The sequence below is a fragment of the Carassius auratus genome, chromosome 6, assembly GCF_003368295.1.
Source record: "Carassius auratus strain Wakin chromosome 6, ASM336829v1, whole genome shotgun sequence".
Taxonomy (NCBI): domain Eukaryota; kingdom Metazoa; phylum Chordata; class Actinopteri; order Cypriniformes; family Cyprinidae; genus Carassius; species Carassius auratus.
In genome coordinates, this window is record NC_039248.1 from 5026080 (window position 1) to 5047220 (window position 21141).

A 21141-nucleotide genomic window follows, 5' to 3' on the forward strand; every position below is an offset into this window, starting at 1 on the left:
GAAAACAAGAGACCTACTTTTTTTGTGCAATCTGCTCAAATTCTACCAGATCTTTGTTTCCTCAGCAAGCCAAATTCATTATTCATGGATAGACGTTCCATGATTTCACAGATTTTGCATTTTCCAATAACATTTTTTTCTTTTACATCGTATGCACATTAGTGTCTACTGAGCACGTCTGTTTTTCTACTTGCGTACATTTTCCCAAAGGACCATTTCTTTACGTTACATATTTTAGGATTATATTTTTCATGCAACACATTGCATACTTCTCTTAATTTGCTTTTGACTTGCTTTTGTGATTGCGCTGCAAAGAACTAAGACAAATTGTGATCAAAGTAACGGTCTTTCCTCTTGGCGAACACTTCCATGTGTTCCTCCCACTTCTGCTGTTCTGTGGAGGTTCAGAATTAGTCTCTTATCTCTGGTCTTATCTAATCTCCAGCAACACACACGCTGAACACAAACACGGGAATGAGTTATCTCCTCTGGGGGATAGAAGCGGGGACTTCAAAAGCTGAACCCTAACGAAACATGTCTAACAGATTACAAGAACGCTGGGTGGTGGCACTGGCAGCTCAGGAGGTGAGCAGCTGGGAGATTAATCCAAAGGTTGCATGTTCAAATCCCAACTGGAAGATGCATTTTTGGAGAAAGAATCTATCTCCAATGCACTCGATTACAAATCAATAATAAAATAATCAATATGTATAAAAAAAGTACTGGAAATTGCTTTGGAAGTCTAAATATTACATTGTAAAACATGATATAGGTTTTACGATAAAATGCTAATTCAATCTGTCTACTTGCAAAAGTCATGTTTAATTCAATGTGTTGCTTGCTGTTTGCTGTTTTGTCAAATTTACTAGAATTTTCTAAATGAAAATTGTTTCTATACCAGGATTATTATCGTTAACTAAAAAAAAAACTTAAAAAAAAAAAAACTAATAAAAGCTAAAAAACCGTGGACATATCATTTTTATTTGAAAAACAAAAACTTTTTTTTAAGTTTTTTTTAGGTCTTTAAAATTATATTAATAAAGATCAATAACAGGGGTTTAGAACTTTTCCAGGTGAAAATAAATAAATAAACCTTGCAGACAGAGAGATAAAGCATGGAACCTTTTATATGTACTGTATGTATTCATATGCATTCATTACATACGTATAAAAGCATTGCATTTAAAGTGTGCAAAGCATACTTTATGATGCTTACATTGCATTTTCCTACAAGTCATACATACAAGTCATTATTTATTTTGGATTCATCATTATTTTCCTTTTTTTCCCTTCACAAACATAGTCTGCGATAAAAAAAACAACAACCCTGCAGTAATGTCACAGACCCTGCATTAGAATACAGTATGAAGCATTAGCACTTTGATCAAGGTCAATGTATTCATATGGAATGACGTTAAACAGGTATGTTCATTGACATGGATCAATAGTGCAGTAAAAAGTTGGAAAGTAAAGTAACTGTAGAAGAAACAGTTCAGTATGTTTCAGTGTTCAGCAAAGCTTGCCCAGCTCAGACTTCATTGAAGATGGTTGTTTAAGTCTCACCAAGTGTTCAGTGATACAGCCTGTCAGTGCTGAGAGATCCTCAAGCTTTTCATGTGCAGATAACACATGTCCCACAGTGATGAGAGCGAGCTGGAACGGCATCAAGAATCAGGGAGAGAAAAATGCCTGAGACAATTTAACCAAATGCAACTGATAATGAGATGCAAATGTAGAACAAAGGATTTTGTGCCACAAGGGAGAGCTGGATTCCAGCAGAGAGCGCTACTTTGCTACATGAAAGCGTGCTGGAGACACCGAGGAGGCTGTGAAGGGCTGGCTACCTCCCAACCTCTGCCTGAGTTTAGAATACTAGCTATTGTGCAATATATACTGTAAAAAAAAGCAGGCATTCTGTGAAACATTATTATACTTTATTATCACATGACATCCTCTAAATGAATGGCTTCTAGTTATCAACTTAAATGCATTAAAAAAAATCTAATTTTCTGTAACAATGACTTAAATTCCATTAGGCTTATGAGTCAAAGTAGGGATTAGAGCAGTAATGAACTAACTCAGCATGCTCACTACATACTGAAGAAATAATAGGAGCAAAGTTAGTATGCTAATAAAACAGCTGTTGTCTTTTGTGGATTCAGAGTTTGCCAAGAAAATCTGAAATATATAGAAATATATGATAAGAAAACTTAAAAGTGCCAATAAACTGCCCAGTTAAAAAAAAAAATACAAATGTTCTAATAATGGTTTCATTACGGAATTTTTTTTTACTTTTTTTTCTTGGCTATGAATGTTAAGGGAACATTCAGTTGCATCATTTTGGAAACATTATGGGAACATACTTTGAAATGTTTCCAGAACATTCTTAAAAAAGTAATAACAGAAACACTTTAGTACAGGACCAATTCTCAATGTTAAATAGCTGTTTATTAGCATAATAACATATGGGCTGTTTATTAGCACTTGTTCTGCATGACTATATTCTGCATCCCTAAATCTACCCAATATTGAAACTTAACAACTGCATTACTATTAATAATCAGCAAAAGTCGTAGTTAATATTTTGTTTATAGTGAGAATTGGACCCTTAAAATAAAATTTGACTGTCATAAAATTTAAAAAAACACCCGTCTAATAAATGTTTAAAGAAAAAAGTTGCAAAAACAATGTATAAATACTTTTTTGTGATAAGATTTTGAGAACATTATTAAAGACTGGATATTTTTAATGTTACCGGAAGAATGTCTGTTTGTAACACAATTTTAGCCAAAGTTCTAAGAATGTTACCCATTGGCTGAAAACTTTAACAACGGTTTCTTTCTCAAATGTATATAATCGCTGCAGAAGTCTGGTCACTGGTAAACAAAACCTTGCTCCTCTGCGGAAACTGCCAATCAGATTAGAACTTTTCAAATGTATTTTTTCAAATTGAATTTGGTGTGATATTTGCAGGTGGTCTGTGCATGGGCTGTGGGTGGTCTGTGGAGGTGCTGGCTGACGCTGAGGCTACAAGAGCTCCAATCTCAGACATTCCTACAGTCTGGGAGTCTTCTCATCATGCATTAAGTGTTCCAAGTCAAAAAGTCAGACGAACAACATCCGTGAAATGGCAGGTGTTGAGTTTATGCTAATTGACTATCTTTCAAATATTCTTTAAAGCCTGCTCCAGTCAATTCCTTGAAGCCTATTACATTTTTACTCAGATTCATCTTTAGGACAGTGGTTTTCAAAAAAATTATTATTACCCAAAAAATTGATCACAGGTGTGTCCTGAAAACCTTGAACAAAACTGTAGAATGCAAGATTAAAATAAATACTCATTACTTGCAGTGAAGATAAACTGGGTTTGTATTTAGAACTAGAAATGACTGAAATCCAACAAATGTTAATTAACTCATTCAGTCTGCATAATGGTTATAATTTTTCATATTACTATATAATCCACACACAAATACACACACACACACACAAAAATGTTATTCTGAGTAGGATGTTCCAAACTTATATGATGTTCTTTCTTCTATGGAACATAAAATGATATCTTTTGTATGTCCAAAATAACAGTGAACCCTATTAACTATTTCAAATGTAAAAAGCCCTAAAATGTCTTAATTGTTTTTCTTTACATAAGAAAGAAATTGTTCCAAAGAAGTAAGATCCTGTGCCACATGAACTGTAAAGTTTCAATTTAATGACTTTAAAAAATAAATAAATAAATGAACTAATAACTTTGATACCAGTATGGACCCAACCAAATTTGGACTTGAATGTATGTTAATGTGTAAATCTGGTTACTTTGGAAAGCCTGTGAAGTCCCATCGAATTTCTGTGGAAGGCTGATGCAAGTGTTTTTGGCTGGAATCATTGCCTCTGCACTGGGCCTAGAGTGACTGAAGCAATCAGGCGCTGTGTACGTTAACACTGCTCATTAGCAGGATTAATTAAGAGGGGTTTTGGGGGTATTTGCCTCTGAGACCTAGGATCCAACAAGGACTCTATAATAAAGGGATGTGGGAACATCACAGGTCATGGAGTAATGCCAGCCTGACAGTATACTGTGACTGAGTTCAAAGGATGACTGTACTGTTCATGCTAATCTTAAGTGACTCATGCTTCACAGTCAGGTACAGTATACTGCGGGACGCTATGTGTTCGGTTCTGGAAGTATTTATTAGAGCTGCCAGTCAGGGGAACAGAGTTATAGGTACAGTTGAATGTATTTCCGCTCCACAGATTATTGAATATGGCAGTGCGTGTCTCAGGTGTAGTGTTCTAAAAAATAAAAAAACTTTTTTTTTTTTTTTACTGAGGAACGTTGAACTCTTTTAAAAAGTGTTTTCTAATTCAGTTTTTTTCACGCAAAGCTGCACCACAAACTGAAGAACTTCTGTCATTATTTGCTCATCTGCGTTTCCAGGAGTCAGTTCAAATCTGTGTTCTGTTCATTATTTCCATGAAATACATATGGATCATTCTTCTGACAAACCTTCATGAAGATACTTACTACTGAATTCAAATGTTGGGGTTAATCATTACTTAAGTAATCTTTTTTAAAATATTCCCAGGGTGAATTTTTATTTTTTTACAACCAACTTAGAGAGTTACTATGGTATTTCATAAGCTACAAAGACGAGACACAATCTCGAAAGAAATGCAGAACGAGATGACCCAAGAGGATGCGCAATCCCTTTGAAGACTTTGAAAACTACAATTCCTTTTAGTTCCACTAGAGGGCAGAGCATAATGTTCATGACAAAAACTGTGAATATAGAAGCACATGAAAAGATGGACTCAGAAGTGAACAACCTCTTATCCAGTGAATGCTGTAACTCACCTCTACTAACAGGAAGCATGGCACTATATATTTGCTCCTTTTAATTCCTCCCCTTCCCACAATCCTCCTGTCCATCTCTTCTGTCTTCAGTATATCAAGCAGACACCTAGAATAAACACAGGCATGAAACATTCATTTCAATGAGATCATCTTACTTATTCAGTTACATTGTTTATATGGACAAGATTTTAGATGTAATGCATGTATATTATTATCTAGAGCACTGCAGTGATGATGTCATTTTGTAGGCCAACCCATAAATTCAAATAAGATCTGTGATGAACAAAAGTTTATTATTACTAGTAATCCATTAGATTACTAGTAATTCTAGTAAAGTAATCCACAATAGATATTTTAAGATAAAACCACTACAAACCTACAGAAACACAGCACCTACAGTACTTAAAGGGATACTCCACCCCAAAATGAAAATTTCGTCATTAATCACTTAACCCTATGTTGTCCGAAACCCGTAAAAGCTTTGTTCGTGTTTCAAAACACAATTTAAGATATTTCAGATGATAACCGGGAGGCTTGAGACTTTCCAATAGACTGGCAAGTAAGTTACACTGTCAAGGTCCAGAAAAGTAAGAAAAGCATCATAGTTCAACTGTAATGTTATGAATCGAGGAGAATACTTTTTGTATGCGAATAAAACTAAAATAACAACTTTATTAAGTGTAAGTGATTAATGACGAAAGTTTCATTTTGGGGTGGAGTATCCCTTTAAAAACAATAACTAAGGGAAATAAAATCTGTGATGGATCATTTTTCTTGATGCATCTACTAAAATACAAAATTTCTTGCTTTTGTATAAATACAGTATGGGTCCATGCTTACAATGAAAAATATAATCCCAGGTTTTGCCAACAGTGAATTTGTAGAAAAACTGTCCCAGTGAGGCAAAAGGCCAAAAATGAATGAACTAAGCAATGAAAATATAAAAATGCATAAATTTGAGGGTTGGGTGCAGGGTAGTGTATAGAAAATAGTGTTACCACAGTACAAGAAGAAAAAGTCAATAAAAAGTCCACTGTGACCTATAGTTTTTCTGTGAGTCCTGGGTAAAACAATATAACTTGTATACAATTTGTGAAAAACGTCTTTGGTTTTATAATAAGGGTTTTCAAAATGGGGGTAAAAAAAAAATAAAAAAATTTCTGACATAACATTTCCCAGACCTCATGTTTCCTGCACAGCTAGTCTGTGCATTCATGCACACACTGCATGCAAAAAGAAAAAGAAAAACAAAATGCAACCACAATCTTTAGTCCAAATGTCTCCTATAAACCAGTTCTTTTAATGAATCATTCAGAAAGATTTACTGAAATCCCTGAAACAATCAGAGCTGCTCCTCAATCAACATATGACTCACTGTGAGTTTTTTGTCAAGGCGTCATTACTTCAGTACAGCCATTAGGCTGCTCTTACTTGCTGTGCCACTAGGAAACCAAAATTAGACTCTCTTTAGCTCTATAATTCAATGTCACTTCTTTGTTCATGGTTATTCTCACTTTTATATTGAAAGTGAAGTGATGTGAGATACAAGCAAGTATGGTGACCCATACTCAGATTTCGTGCTCTGCACACACACAGCAGTGAACACACACACACCGTGAACCCACACCCGGAGCAGTGTGCAGCGGCGGCGCCCGGGGAGCAGTTGGGGGTTCGGTGACTTCTTCAAGGGTTCCTCAGTAGTGGTATTGCCGGCCCGAGACTCAAACCCACAAACCTAGGGTTAGGAGTCAAACTCTCTAACCATTAGGCCATGACTTCCCCCTTTTTTCTTTTTTCTGAAAGTTATGCAATGGTTATGGTTATGGTTATGCAATGTTCATGATGTGTCTACCCAATGTGATAAAAACAACTAAAAAACGTTAACCTAAAATGAACAAAAGTATTTTCCTTCCTTATATTTCAGCTTAACTTTAGTCTAAAGATCGACTATAGCCCTTTAGGTAGGTCCTGTCATGAGAAAGTTTTGTACTTCATGTTTCCAAATACCGCAAAACCGGGGAAAAACCTAAAACAAAAAGTGTAAAGAAAAAGTGCCCTTTCAGCTCACGAGTGGCATGCAATTTTAAACTTTAGCTAGAAGTTTCAGTTCTAAATGGTTTACACATAAAAAGTTTATCCTCTTGTATTGTGTTAATGCATTACCTTGATACTAAAGGTTACTGAGTGTCCAGATGCATGTATTTGTATAGCTACATATTATTGCAGCTTTTCCATAAGTAATGTCTCCAAGCATTGAGATTATCCATAAAACTATTACGCATTGACAATACTTTTTCCATCACCAGCTCTGTATCATCATCAAATTATCAGTTCAGCATCAGGAACATTATCAGCACAGCGGCTGCTCGTTTCATTTGCAGCCAGGACTCACAGAAAAAGAAAACCAAATTCCCAGTCGCCGAACAGAAGATGAGTTATAGGACGAGGGACTGAAATTTGAGATTAGAATCTTAGTGCAGCACTTCAGAAATCTCTCGTTTGATGTGTAGGTCACAAACACGCGCTCATAATACTGTACATCGCCCCCAACCAAGAATGCATTAGTAAAGAGACCAACAATAAGGATATAAGCTCTCTTCTGAGACTTGAGTGATCAAGATCACTTTTATGTTTTCTTCACTATTGTTACATAATGAGGGGGAGAGAGATGGATAAAGACAGATGAATAAAACATGAGGTTTAGCTTCTGTCTTTAGCACTGTGTTCCTCAGGCCCAGCAGCAAACACAACACCACAAACATCTTGTAGCTGTCACCATCTACACAGAGCCATTAAAATTCATCGGCTAAAAATGCAGAGGCTTGAGTTGAAAAAGCAGAAAAGTGATTTGATGCACCAATTACGATGCAATAACTTAGGTCTGCAAGTCAACGAGTTAAAATAGGGAACAAGATATTTGTGCTTCTTACTAGTGCTGTAAACAACTTATTGTTACCAGATGAAGTACCTTTGATTGTCAAAACCTTCCCTGAACACACCTTATGAGATTCTTCTTTGGTCAGGCAAGAGACTCTCACATTTCTATGCTGGATCAGGCTGGTTTATGCTGGTTTTATAATGGTGTCCTCATCTTTCACTATTCTCTCTAATTCTTTTACTATTTTCTCACATCTCTGCTCTAGTCTGCACTTCTCTAAACCAACTTGGTACTCTGTCCTGTGGTACATGTAATCTTGAAGTTGCCTCAGATAAAAGAGCCTGCTAAATTAATAGATAAAAATAGATAACGTTTGGCATCAGTATTGTCAAATCTGGTACAACCCAACTGAAGCAAGGCAAGGGGAGATTATCAGTGAATAATACATTTTGTCCTGTTCTTCACACAAAACTATAATGACCCTATAAGCATTTAACAAGGGTTTTAAAGGGAGTTCACCCCAAAATTTTATCATCATATGCTCAATACTAAATATCGATTCAAACTCATAACTGATGTGCGCATTGATTAAGGTTTTCATGTAAATAAAAGTCTAAATTAAATCTGCTCATCATTCAAACCGAGCAAGTCTCTTCATCAAATTTTGACTAAACTGCTCAATTCTTATGCTTTAGTTTTATGACCTCTTTACAAACTGTTTTTTTTTCTTTACATTTTTTAACGCCATGTCAGCTTCTATGCAAAAGCAAGATTAGTTTAAACTAAATAAGCTAAAAAAAAAAATCAACATTTATTATTTTTTAAAACCTGTGATAAATGTATTAACTTTTTGAAGAGTCAAATTGGTTAAGTAGACTGTCTAGGGATAGATTTATCATTAAAAATATCTTCAATTGTTTTCCAAAAGATTTGGAACAACATGAGGGTGAGTAGTTAATGAGAGAAGCTGCGTTCCAAATGATGCACTATACACTATGTACTAATGCACTAATGTACTCATCCATGTAGTGTATGAATTATAATAAGGTTATTTTGTCATTCATAATCGGAGTCTGATAGCCCCTCCCCCTTCAGGTAATTAAAGCTGCGACAGTTGAGTGCATGAAGTGTCCAATATTCCACACTTAGTTTTTCGGTTATTTAAGTGCATCATCCGGGTGTTTAAAGTGCACTTTTTCTTTTTAGAATTTTCAGTGTGAACCCACTATTTATACTACAAAGCATCCTAGAATAGTGCATAAGCACGCGATTTGAGACACACCTAGAATTTTCAGTTTTGGGTGCACTATAAGGACATTTAGAATTAAAATACCTTAAAAAAATATGGTAGCAACAATTAGAGAATTCTGGAAATATAAATGCACCATTATCCCCTGAAAATTATGAAAATAATTGTTCCTTTTCACTTTATCCATACATACATCGTAATATTCATAGTAAGGGAACTTTCCATGGATCAGTACCATTAACAGGTTTTTACCATAGCATTTACCGTACGTTATTTTAACAGGTAAAACTACATTCATTTTTACAGTATACAGTCTAATAGGGAACAGTCTGTTTTTGCTGGGTAAATCATAACTGGGCTATATCAAACACTTCTGCCATGTCCTCCTGTCTACAATTCTGTTTGAAGCCTTGCGCTGCCTAGCTGCTGAAGTGACAGCGGCATTAACACATTTTTTATTTTGTCCTGAGGACCAGCTGCATCTGGATAATCCTTTATTCCTAAAAGCTTGATTTGGCTGAGTAGGTGTAATAACTCTATATTGCTCAAACTCTTGAAAGTGAACTGTCAAACCCTCAGTTCTTATGTGAGTGTCAGTGAGCACTGCTCTTACAATTAACAAAACACTGACAGACCACTGTCATGCATCATCAAATCTGGCACCACACTGAAAAGTGGGACGCTGCATTTGCAGAAAACACACAGCGAAGGAAAAATGAGCACAGGTGTACGTTCTTAAGAAATCCATCTTCAAAGGGAAGTCTAAGGCAGCCCTCATGATACGTCTATCCTCTGAGCTCTTTAAAACATACACTCTTAGCAACAGAGAGAAGGAAAGACAAATCCAGGTCACTGCTAAGGAGTTCGTTAGAAACAAGGAGAGCACAAGGGACAGAAAGGACAACAAGGCAAGATCTTTAGCTTACACTGTATCTTGAAAGTAGCTTATTTGGGTTTAAAACTGGATCTTGAACAACAATTATTAAAACATTAACCTGATGACTCTTGTTGGTTGATGGCAGCACAAGAATACACACGGCCCCAGATCCTGCACTAGTGACTGTCCTGAGCTGTGACGTGAAAGGATCACAGCAGAGAAATATAAGCCCATTTCACGCTTTTAAGAGCACTTTAAAAATAGGGCACTGATTAAAACATCTACTATATAATGAAATATCTGTGATTTATTTGTTGGAAAGAATTATTATTTTTAATGGCTTTCAATGGAGGAATATGCTATTTGCGTCCATAATGGTGTGGTTATGCTATCTGAACCATGCTAACCAATAAACACCTTGGGTTTGCTGATATCAGGTTGGCTAGCATGTCTTTGGAGGACAGCATTTTGCATAAGGAGGTCAGAAAAACCTTTAAACCATTTACATCAATCAAATAAACAATAAAATAAAAACATTCTACCACTAAACGCGCTTTTTACACCATGCTACAGCATCATCTTTTTTTATTTTTTTTATACTTGGATTATATGTTGGATTTAGCAAAATTTAATGGTTTTATTTAAACAATAAAGCAAACAAAAAAAAAGGTATAAGCATGCATTTTGCAGAACAAACCCAAAATTGCAGTGCCACAAGTTTGAAAAAATAAAGTGCATGTAACAGCAAATTGTTTAGCAACAGACGACCAGCCATAAATTGCCTCATTAAACATTCATGCATATTGTGCAGCCACAGAAACTTTCACAAACTCTTTAAATGTTTAGCATCTGAGGAAAGCAGATAAAAATATCGAACAGTGACAACACAAGTTCCTCATTTTTCCTTCTCTGTTTTTGTAAGACTTTTTTCAGCTATTTCAGCTTCATCACAAACACAGTGCAATTTCAAAACCTGACTTCACAGTGTGAAACGTGGCTCAAGATAACAAGATTATTTTAACACAGGAATAAATAAGTGAAGCCTAAGTGAATAATTCCAAGTGTTAAAGTCCAGTATTGTCCCTTCTACTGTGTGAAAGTACACTACAGTGCATTATTTGTTAACTAAACGTGTAACTATCTACACCAGTAATACATGCTTATCAGATCACTTGCAAGTGATATGCTGCTATCTTTCAGCTCTGTTGCATTTCAAACATCAGTAGCAGACTCAAAGACAGGGAAAATGGCCCCCGTTCCTCCAGTATGATCTGAAGTTAGAGAATGAATGTTATGACAGTGCTCTGATTTTTCATGCTCTCTGTGTACACATAGAAAAGAGGGCATGTGGGTCTCTGTGTCACTCGCAGTGCAGAAATCTTCAGTACCAGTTGCTGACATGGCTGCTTTATCCTCTGCATGACGGCCAAGACACGTCCGCACACTTTGATTGAATTACTTTGACTGAATCCACATAGTCTCGGGTATGGCTTTTGACTTGCGGGATTAAGTCTGGTTCACATTGATTGTAGCTTATTCTGGCCAAGTACCACCTACATAGACAAGAAAAGGCCACTTGACTGTTGGGAAAGCTACCTACTTTAGTTTTCATGTGCCATTTAGGGGTGGATTTAAGTATTTAAATTGAACATAGGTGTGGTTTTGCAGAGAACACAACCAATATTAGTACGGATGTGCACAGGATTTGTGCTAAGAATTTCTGTATTTCCAAAAAAAATAAAAAGGTTTTGGGGGGGGGGGGGGTGCATTCAGATTGTTGAATAAAAAAAGAGAAAATACATTTATATGACATGATATATATATATATATATATATATATATATATATATATATATATATATATATATATTTATATATATATATATATATAAATCACAACAGTTATAATTGTAGCAGGTGTTTAACTTTATCACAATAGTGCAAACTTGAGTTCAATCTGCCATATAAGATACAGTGCATTGAGGTCAAGCTAATAAAGCCAATGAAATCATGAATTTTATTGGAACCAGATGGGATCCTGCTCCTGTTATACATCTATTGGCACAGAGTTGCAGTTTTAGTTGATGTATTAAGGGTAATTAACTTTCTTCAGCATGCATTGAACCCGAGCCATTAGAGTAGCGCTTGCACAACATGCACTGTATATTTCTAGTGATGTACAAAAACATTCACTCATTTGATAAATGCTTTTATGCAAAGCGACTGACATTGCATTCAAGGTACACATTTGATCAGCTTTCTCTGGGATTTGAACCATTGTTAACACCATGCTATGTTGTTTGTGCTACATGGCAACAACTTAACAAGTGTTAGTTCTTTAAGTTTTTAATATTTATTACAAGTTTAGGACGAGTTTGTTAATGTAGTTTTCAGGTGATTCTTTCAATCTGATACTGGTTTTTGCATTGTGCTTTTAAGTTTTATGTGCAATATGGATCAGATGGCCAGCGGACAGACTGCGGGTGGGACGTGGGTGTGCCGTCTGAGGCAAATACTCAAATTTAGGGGATGAAGCATTCTGATAACATTCTGATTACATTAGGGCTTCGGGGTTTACACATACACACACACACACACACACAGTGAGCTTATGCAGTACTAACAGGCAGTATTCATCATTGCATACTGCAGATCCTGGCAAAACAAAGCAAGTATACAATTGCCAAAGTAATACCTGCCCTAAAACAAAATTATAACTATAGACATATATTTAGCTGACTCCAGCACATTCTTGTAAATAAAGGTTCCAAAAGGTGATTTCACAGCAATGCCATAGAAGAACCTTTCAGTGAACAGTTCCTAAAAGAACCATGTTTTCCTCTTAGTGTAAAGAACCTTTTCCTCTATAAAGAGGAATGGAAAGTTTCCATTGACATTAAAGGTTCTTCACTTAACCATAGATGCTAGTAAAATACCTTTATTTTTAAGTGTCTACAAATTAATATAAAAAAGCACAGCATGCACTGCTGAGTAAGTTCCAAAACTTTACATTTACATCACTGTCACTTTTGTTCAGAGGAAAAGACAATGTCTTTCTGTGCGACACAGTTCTACTGCGCTACGACTCCCTGATGTGGGTCAGACCCTGAAAACAATTTCTCCCTGCAACAGCCTTGATCTAGTACCGCCTCTGTTGCATTCACATTCAAAGGCATTAAATCCATTACAACCGGCTTATTGAGCCACCCAAATGCCTGCCCACAGCCCACATTCACCATTATAAACACATCAGCAAGAGTGAGAGTGTGTGCGAGAGAGAAGGTGCTTACCTCTAATGGTTGTAGCAGTGATGGAAGTAAAGGTGCTATATTACAGCCATTCTGGCTGGATGTGAACACAAGTACTTTTGGAAGTGTGTGAATGAAACAGCAGCACCTGCTTAACTCAGCTCTCTGCGTGTAAACGGCTGTCTCTTCACCAGAGGCATACTGCCACGCTTCTCGCTCTCTCTTCTCTCTCCTCCTCTCACTCTGTTTCTCTCTCTCGGCACACACACATTGACAGTGGCATCAGTGCCACCCCTCTCCACATTAAGAGATGTAATGTGAATAAGCTGGACTGATGTCCCAGCATTCAAGAGCAAAGATCAAGCTGATTCATTAAGAATCGATTATAGAATAACAGTCTGAGAGGGAATTATAGATTAAATGGAGCAAAAACCCGAGAGGAAAAAGCAAACAAAGGATGCTGGGACAAAATGAAATGATGAAGAAACAATAAATGGCTGTAATTTTCACAAAAAAATCATGAAAACCCATCTGCATTGTTTTTCAGTGTGCATGTGAAAATGTAATGTAACCTTTATGAAAAACATTTCTTCAGGTGGTAAGATCTAAATTAACTGGTTTACACTACAAAAATATATTTTAAAGGTCAGATCATGTAAAAATGTCTCATTATAGTACTTAAGAGTTGCTCCCTATTATTATTATTACTTATTATTAAGTATTAACATTAATCAACCAAAGCTTTATGCATTATAAAGCATTAGATAAATACATTATCACCAATATCTATTAATGATTAGAGCCTTACAGTTGAAAAAACTTAGAAGTATAGGATTTTTGACAAAAATACAAATTTATGTATGACATTTAATGTGTTTGCATGTGCTGTGGGTGTATTAAGTAGCTGGATAAATAAAAAAAGATGAAACAGAAAAGCTGTGAATAAATGAATGTGAATAATAAAAAACAGAGAGAGGGAGGGGACAATGATCAACCCACTGCTTTTAGTGAGCTAGTTCTGCTGCATGACATTGTTAAAAAAAATATCACAAGGTCTACATGTAGGGCGGGAGGTAGATTTGCAGTTCCCATGGAAACTCGGGCACCATGCCTCACGAGAGGGACGTTCCCTTACACACTTTAACATCGACGGATCCCTTGGACGATCTATGCGAAAAGAAGAGAATGTTAAGCTAATTCATTTGAATCTGAGCTATCAATGTAAAATCTCAATCAAATAACAAGATTGCTTACGGACTTACCAAAAATATACATACATTCGGTTATAATCACATTACATACACTGAAAGACGTGCGGTTTCTGTGCCACTTTTGGCACCAAAGTGAATTAAATCACCGTTTTCAAACAGGTTTCCTGAAGACTTCCCATATCAGCCATTGGCTGGACAGACAGGAAGTCTCATTCCAAACTCAAGGTTGAGCAAATGTTGTGTGCTGGTGGGAAACACCATCTCCAAATAGCTTGTTTATAAGTCTCTCCATATATTTAGTTGAGATAGAAAGTATTTTAATATGAAAAAAAATCATAATTCAGCTTTACAGTTTTTTGTCTATCTCAAATTATGTCTTATTTGTTATTTAATAGTTTGATTAGTTAGAAGCATCGAAAATGGGATAGTTCACCCAAAAATCTAAATTATGTCATTAATAACTCACCCTCATGTCGTTCCAAACCCGTAAGACCTCTGTTCATCTACGGAACACAGTTTAAGATATTTTAGATTCAGTCCGAGAGCTCTCAGTCCCTCCATTGAAGCTGTGTGAACTGTCTACTGTCCATGTCCAGAAAGGTAAGATAAACATCATCAAAGTAGTCCATTTGACATCATAAGGTCAGTTAGAATTTTTTGAAGCATCGAAAATACATTTTGGTCCAAAAATAGCAAAAACTACGACTTTATTCAGCATTGTCTTCTCTTCCGTGTCTGTTGTGAGACAGTTAAAAACAAAGCAGTTTGTCATATCTGGTTCGCGAACGAATCATTCGATGTAACCGGATCTTTTTGAACCAGTTCACCAAATGGAACTGAATCGTTTTAAACGGTTCACATCTCCAATACGCATTAATCCACAAATGACTTAAGCTGTTAACTTTTTTAATGTGTCTGACACTCCCTCGGGGCCTTTAAAGAACACGACATACACGTCTCTTGGAAATCCTGTAAAATTCAACCAATCCGATGACGACTTCGACACTCCTGAATTGTTTCGATTTTTGTGTCCCATATGCATCATACGTTTAGCCAATGGTCCATGCATGACATCTGAGGCTGAGACTAGGTCCAAACCATAGACTGTATGAAAAACATGGAGTAGCCGGAGCCGACCATCGTCATTTTGACAGTGCGTCACTTCGCATCACTCCTGGATAATTTAAAATGGGCATAAAAGTGGGAGCTGGTTGCTGAAACTATGCCCACCTAGCTTGATGGCAAGCAGCAGCAATCCACCTGTCAATCACGTGTACAGAACTTTGAAGCTTAATATAATTGAAAAGGATGAGTTAAAAAAAGTATAAAATAATTCACCCCCCTCACATTTGTCTTGATTTTTCCTGCTGTAAAGTTGGGCATTTTAGCATGGGGAGTCTTTGGGATTGACTCCTTTTTGAAGCCAGCCTCTAGCAGCCAATAGATGAATTACAGTTTAAGTCACTTCTTGTTGGCTTCAAAAGAGAAAGCGGGAGTTTGCCGCTTGGTCCAAACCAACACTGTACACCACTTACTTTCATTATGTTAACATGCACTCATTTTCAACAAATCTAAATGAATCCAATCTGATTTCAGATTCTGAAAGTGGTTATATGAAACGAGAAGTCCACAATATGATTCACATATTCATTTACATGTGCATTGCTTATATTCTGGGGGGGGGGCAAGTAAAAATGTATTTTGTTTCACAGAAGAAAATGATTTTAAGCAACATCAGGGTAAATAAAGTAAATGATGAGAGAATTTTCATTTTGGAGTTTCTGTAAGATACCTCGATTTGTCCCACTTCTAACAAATGTATCTAGTTAATAAATACAGTCCTTCATATTTCATTCAATACTGAATTTTTTTTTATAAAAAACTGTTTATTTGAGCATTTTTTTTGTGATGGTATGACAAACAACTACTAGTTTGAGCAACACGGCACCAGCAATTTTTTTGAAATTGCTATCAGCTGTGAACTGAGCTCCTGTGTGAAGCACTTTTTGTGTGGTGTGTTGCTGCCTATGTAGAGCGTTCCAAATCAGCCATTTTATGAGGTTCCATTATGGTTAGGATGCTGCCTTAAGGCACAAGTATGCTTCAACTGTTTGTTTGCAGCTACATCTCACACATGATACACGTGATGTAAAATTTGTTATCAACAGAGTTCACTTGCTCCATGCTTATGCAGCCCACAATTTCCACCCTAAAGCACATTTGCGCATCTGAACTTGTCCTTTGCACATGTCCCAGGAATTTACTGCACTAATTTGGTGGGTCAATTAGGTAGCAACACATAGTTGGCCCGCTAAACCATTGCTCTTCTACAAGAAAAAAAAAGTAAAATGTTAATAAAAACAACAAAAAGTTGGAAACAATAAAAATGGAAGTGCAAGGAAGCCAGACGGTACCTGTGTTTACAATTAGATTTTGAAACAGAATAAAGTTGGCACAAATAAGCTCATAAGGTTTTGGAAAAGGCTGTTCAAAAGAAATGTGTTTAAAAAAAATGCTCAAATAATTCTTGGATTTAAACAATAAAACAGACCACCATAACTAAATATGTGTACTATAGTGTAAAAGTGTTTTATGTTCTACAATCGTTTTCTCCTTGCTGCCTGTAGATTTGAAAACAGCCACTTTTATTTCTCATACAACTTTAACTACTTTGTGCTGTCATTTTCCTCCTTCCATTCAATCTTTATCAGATGATAAACACTGAAAACAGAAGGAGAAATGAATTGATGACAGGAGGCTGAAACTCTTGCCATGCTGTGGAAGTGGCACAAATCTTACACGTATATCACAGGTTTTACCCTATCTAGGACTCTTAATAGGGATCCTCCAGAGCATTGCAGCAGAGATTCAAAGTAGGTCGCCCTGAACTTACACACCCTGATTTATGTCATGTGGATAGTGGCCAAGTCAATTTCAAGGAAATGGCTGTGGAATTTTGGACAGCCATGGTTAATTTATACATTTAAAAAAATAAAATAAAAAAATAATTGGAACAGACAAGAATATTAAACATACAGTCTAAAACTCTGAAACCACACTGAAAATCTTAGAATCCAAAACTGAAAATTTGCACAATAATCCACAAGTTATCCACACCACTCCAGGCCATGAAAAGCTGTATATATATATATATATATATATATATATATATATATATATATATATATATATATATATATATATATAATCAATTTTCAATTATAATCAATTATCCATGTCAGAAAACTGAAAACTTGAACAAGAAAATTTGATAATTATTAAAATATTTATTTTTAAATCTATTAAATTTATTTTTAAATTTTATATTTCAAGTAAATATGTTAGTTAGGTGAAAGAGGTTCAGATGACAACAAAAATAAAAATAAAATAATTACATGTAACTAAGAAAATTTTAAATAGAAATGTGTGTGTTTTTACAATAAAACGACAAATTAATAAATAGATAAAATACAAAATAATCAAAATACAAATGCAAGAACAGAATTATTTCCACTGTGTTTCTTAATAAAAGCCTGCTTCTCCTTGTCTAGCTCTCTTCCATTTATAACAGGCAATTTAAAATAATATACAGTAAGTTAGACATTAGAAGCGCCTCTTTCTTCAGCTGATAAATGGGTCAGCAGTTGTTTAACTGCATAGTACACCACATGAGCAGTTAATTTTTAACAAGTCCAAAAAAACTAATATAAGCAAGCCGATGGGGTTTATTAAGAGAGAAAAAGGGGTTTGGCCTCGTAAACAGGAAGAGACAAGAGTCAGGTAACCAGAAACCGCGCTTTCATTCTGTGCATGAAACGCTTGAAGTGCGTCGTGGTGGGAGAGGCACAAAGTTTGCAGAGGATATTTGAATATCGTTTCTTCTACTTTATGTCATCATAACGGCATTTTGTTCATCGCTTGGCAGCAGTTTTGAACTAACCGATTTTAAACATTGAATTGAGGCCATAAATCCTTCCTTTGCTTTTGGCGAAGCTCCTCAGGTGTTTGGTTCTTCCTTGCAGAAGACACGCTGAAGTTTCGTCCATTAGGCGATGAGACATTCGATGCAAACTCTTGCCTACATTTGAACTATATTAGTTCCGCTTTCCGCTTGTTTGTATATAAACACTCCATTACCTATTCAGAAGGACATACGGGCCAGTGCATCAGGTAAGGATGTTTTAAAACTCTTGAGGGGGTTATTTGTTTGTTGCTTAGCCAACAGGTAGCGTTTTTATTAGCATGATTTTCTTCGCGCACGTACGGCGTACTTACGTTAGGCTATGGAAAGTAACTAACATCCGTTTAATGCGCGTTTTATGAACGGATCTTAAATTTAGTTTAAAATTGTTTTAAGGTTTTATAAATGTAATATTTGTATTCGTGTCTGTTTCATATGTTTTTGAAAAATGGTATTTATACCATTTTATAGAAGTGTATTTTTGTATGTCTCTAAAAATGTCAAGGGGTGTAACCATTAAGCAAAAACTACTAAAAACAAAACGTGTCTCTGCATGACATGGACAAAATGTAGCCTATGACATGTAGAGAGAGAGAGAGAGAGAAACTTACTGACCTTGAGATGCACAATCATACAGGAGTCCTCTCAATTACTTTATTTATTTATTTTTGGCCAGTTGCATGTTGGTTAGGTCACACTGACATGGATTTGGCAGACAAATGTTTATATATATATATATATATATATATATATATATATATATATATATATATATATATATATATATATATATATAAATAAACTGCTGTTATAAACTTTGTAACTGCTGTTATACACTGCTGTAACCCACTGACTTGGATTTGGCAGGCAAATGATTTAAAGCCTAAAATCTTTTATAACAGTAACTGCTTTGAAACCTGGCTTGACAGTGTCACGTAACACAAATATTTACCACAGTTTTATTACTATGCCTCAGTCCTTACTATTCTTGCTACAGTAAAACTACTAAAGCGTCAAAGGCACACTTTTTAGACACTGCTGTCATTGAGATGATTGTTATTCTGGCTGTTTTAAGGGGTTCAATATTCAATTCACAAACAACACTTTGTTTAAAGTTAATCTCACATGGCTTGGTATAACTTGATGTGCCAAGCAGGTGTCTCCATGTTTAAAGCAGGAGTTTGCAACGCCCTGTGCTGGTAATCCCATCAGCCTGTCATGGGAACAGAACTAAATACATCAGTTTAGTTTTCACAGGCTATCAATTGTCGTTTGATGCAAGGATCAGTACAGTACTGGATTGGCTCTGTCTGTGTGTAATCCATAACAGAACAAAAGTATTAGGACCACTAAGTAAGTACCAAGTTTACATATTCCACATTTAAAGTAAGAATATATCTTCAGATACTTTGCAGGATTAGTTGGCAACCCAATTTCATGCTGCAGTCATTCTTAAAGGCATGCACACACATAATTTTGCACATTGTAAGTATATGAGTGCGTCAACACGAACCCCAAAATGGAGCTCTTAGAATTCACTGAACTGAATGATTGAAGAGAAAGAGAATCCACCTGAAGTTTTCCCCACCCCTCAAGTTGTCTGCTCGCTTGTCTGTGCAAGAACTACTTACCTCTCACAAAAAGTGGTTTTATCTGGAACTGAGGAATAAACAGGCCTAAAACAACCGGTAGCAGAGCTGGAAACCGTCCTTGTCATTGCGGCTGCAACCTGTTCAAGCGATTCAAACTAATTCCATCTGGTGCTTTTCCACCCATGAAGGGAGGAACTTTGAAGTGCAGTTCAGGTCCACCAGAGGGAAAAGTACAGAGATTTAGAAAATGAAAATAAAAGTGCAGACAGTCAGCGAGAGAAAATTGAGTGGTCTAAAGAAGGAACGGTCTCACTGGTGTCCTGGTGAAGATGCTCTGAATGGTCCCTTCCTAGACCTCTAGATGATGGATGTTCAGTTTGCTGAAGGGAAATTCCTCACTGCCATGGAGTCACTATGCCATCAAATACTCCATTAATCCAAGGAAAATGACCTGTGCAGTCTGAAGCATTGATTTGCCTATGGATATATAATGCAGGACAAACTTTGGCAGACCGTTACTAATTACTTCTCTCTTGTGATAAACTAAGATTTAAGGCTGAAGTGTGTATTTATTTGATGTTAAAACGTTTAAATTGATGTTTGAGCCTGATGTAGCAATAATGACTGATCCAATGGCATGAGTTTGAGACAGGACAGTTTTTCAGATCAGTGGTGGATGGGGAAGTGTTCAGGGAAACGTGTTTGAAAACCATCAGTGTTTTTCAGCAGTTCTGTTTGGCACTGCAAATGGCACAGTTAGATATTAGATAACATAGATTTCATTGCTGAACTTAGAACAACTTGAAATTTTCTTTGAAGATAATTGTCGATGCTACAGCACACTAGTTCTTTATTGGAATCTGAGGTTCCAAATATAACGTTTAACTTCCAAGGAACATTTCCATTGGTTCTTTATCATGGAAAAAGTTCTTAAGTTCTTTATATAAAAATTGTTTCAAGAAATGTTTACTGAAATGATTTTGGGTAACCCAAATTGGTTCCATAACATTTGCTATGAAAACCACTTTTAGGAACCTTTATTTTTAAGAGTGTATACAATTAAGTAGTTCTGCATAGTCATTTAATAAAGTGGCACATCCAAACCCTAACAAAACAAGACTGATATGGGGTTTAGGTTTATTGGTGTGAAATCTGTGATATATGCACATTAAGATGGAGGACTGCTGGTGAGATGTTCCAGTTCTTTGGGTTCCTCTCGTTGGTCTGTAGGCGTTGATCTTGTTTGTTTGCCAGGATAATTTAAGAGAGA

At 36.0% G+C, this 21141-nt stretch overlaps 2 protein-coding genes across 8 annotated transcripts in view; one reads left to right on the forward strand and one right to left on the reverse strand.

The window, feature by feature from the left end:
- LOC113091770 (phospholipid phosphatase-related protein type 5-like) overlaps positions 1-13350 on the reverse strand; it is a 45130-nt gene extending 31780 nt beyond the window's left edge. For 2 of the 4 annotated variants that reach the window (XM_026257406.1, XM_026257426.1), the window contains exons 1-2: positions 13150-13350; positions 4856-4961 (exon numbers count right to left, since the gene is read on the reverse strand). In XM_026257406.1, coding sequence (XP_026113191.1) covers positions 4856-4930 — 75 coding nt within the window. In that variant the 5' untranslated portion in view covers positions 4931-4961; positions 13150-13350. The remainder of the gene's footprint in view (positions 1-4855; positions 4962-13149) is intronic. The other 2 variants (XM_026257412.1, XM_026257417.1) reach the window with 1 other exon arrangement.
- A 4722-nt stretch (positions 13351-18072) lies between these two features.
- Positions 18073-21141, forward strand: part of palm3 (paralemmin 3) — a 36172-nt gene continuing 33103 nt past the window's right edge. For 2 of the 4 annotated variants that reach the window (XM_026257485.1, XM_026257453.1), the window contains exon 1: positions 18075-18488. The gene's annotated coding sequence lies outside the window, so the exon portion shown is untranslated. Of the gene's footprint in view, positions 18489-21141 lie in introns of all 4 variants that reach the window. The other 2 variants (XM_026257478.1, XM_026257461.1) reach the window with 2 other exon arrangements.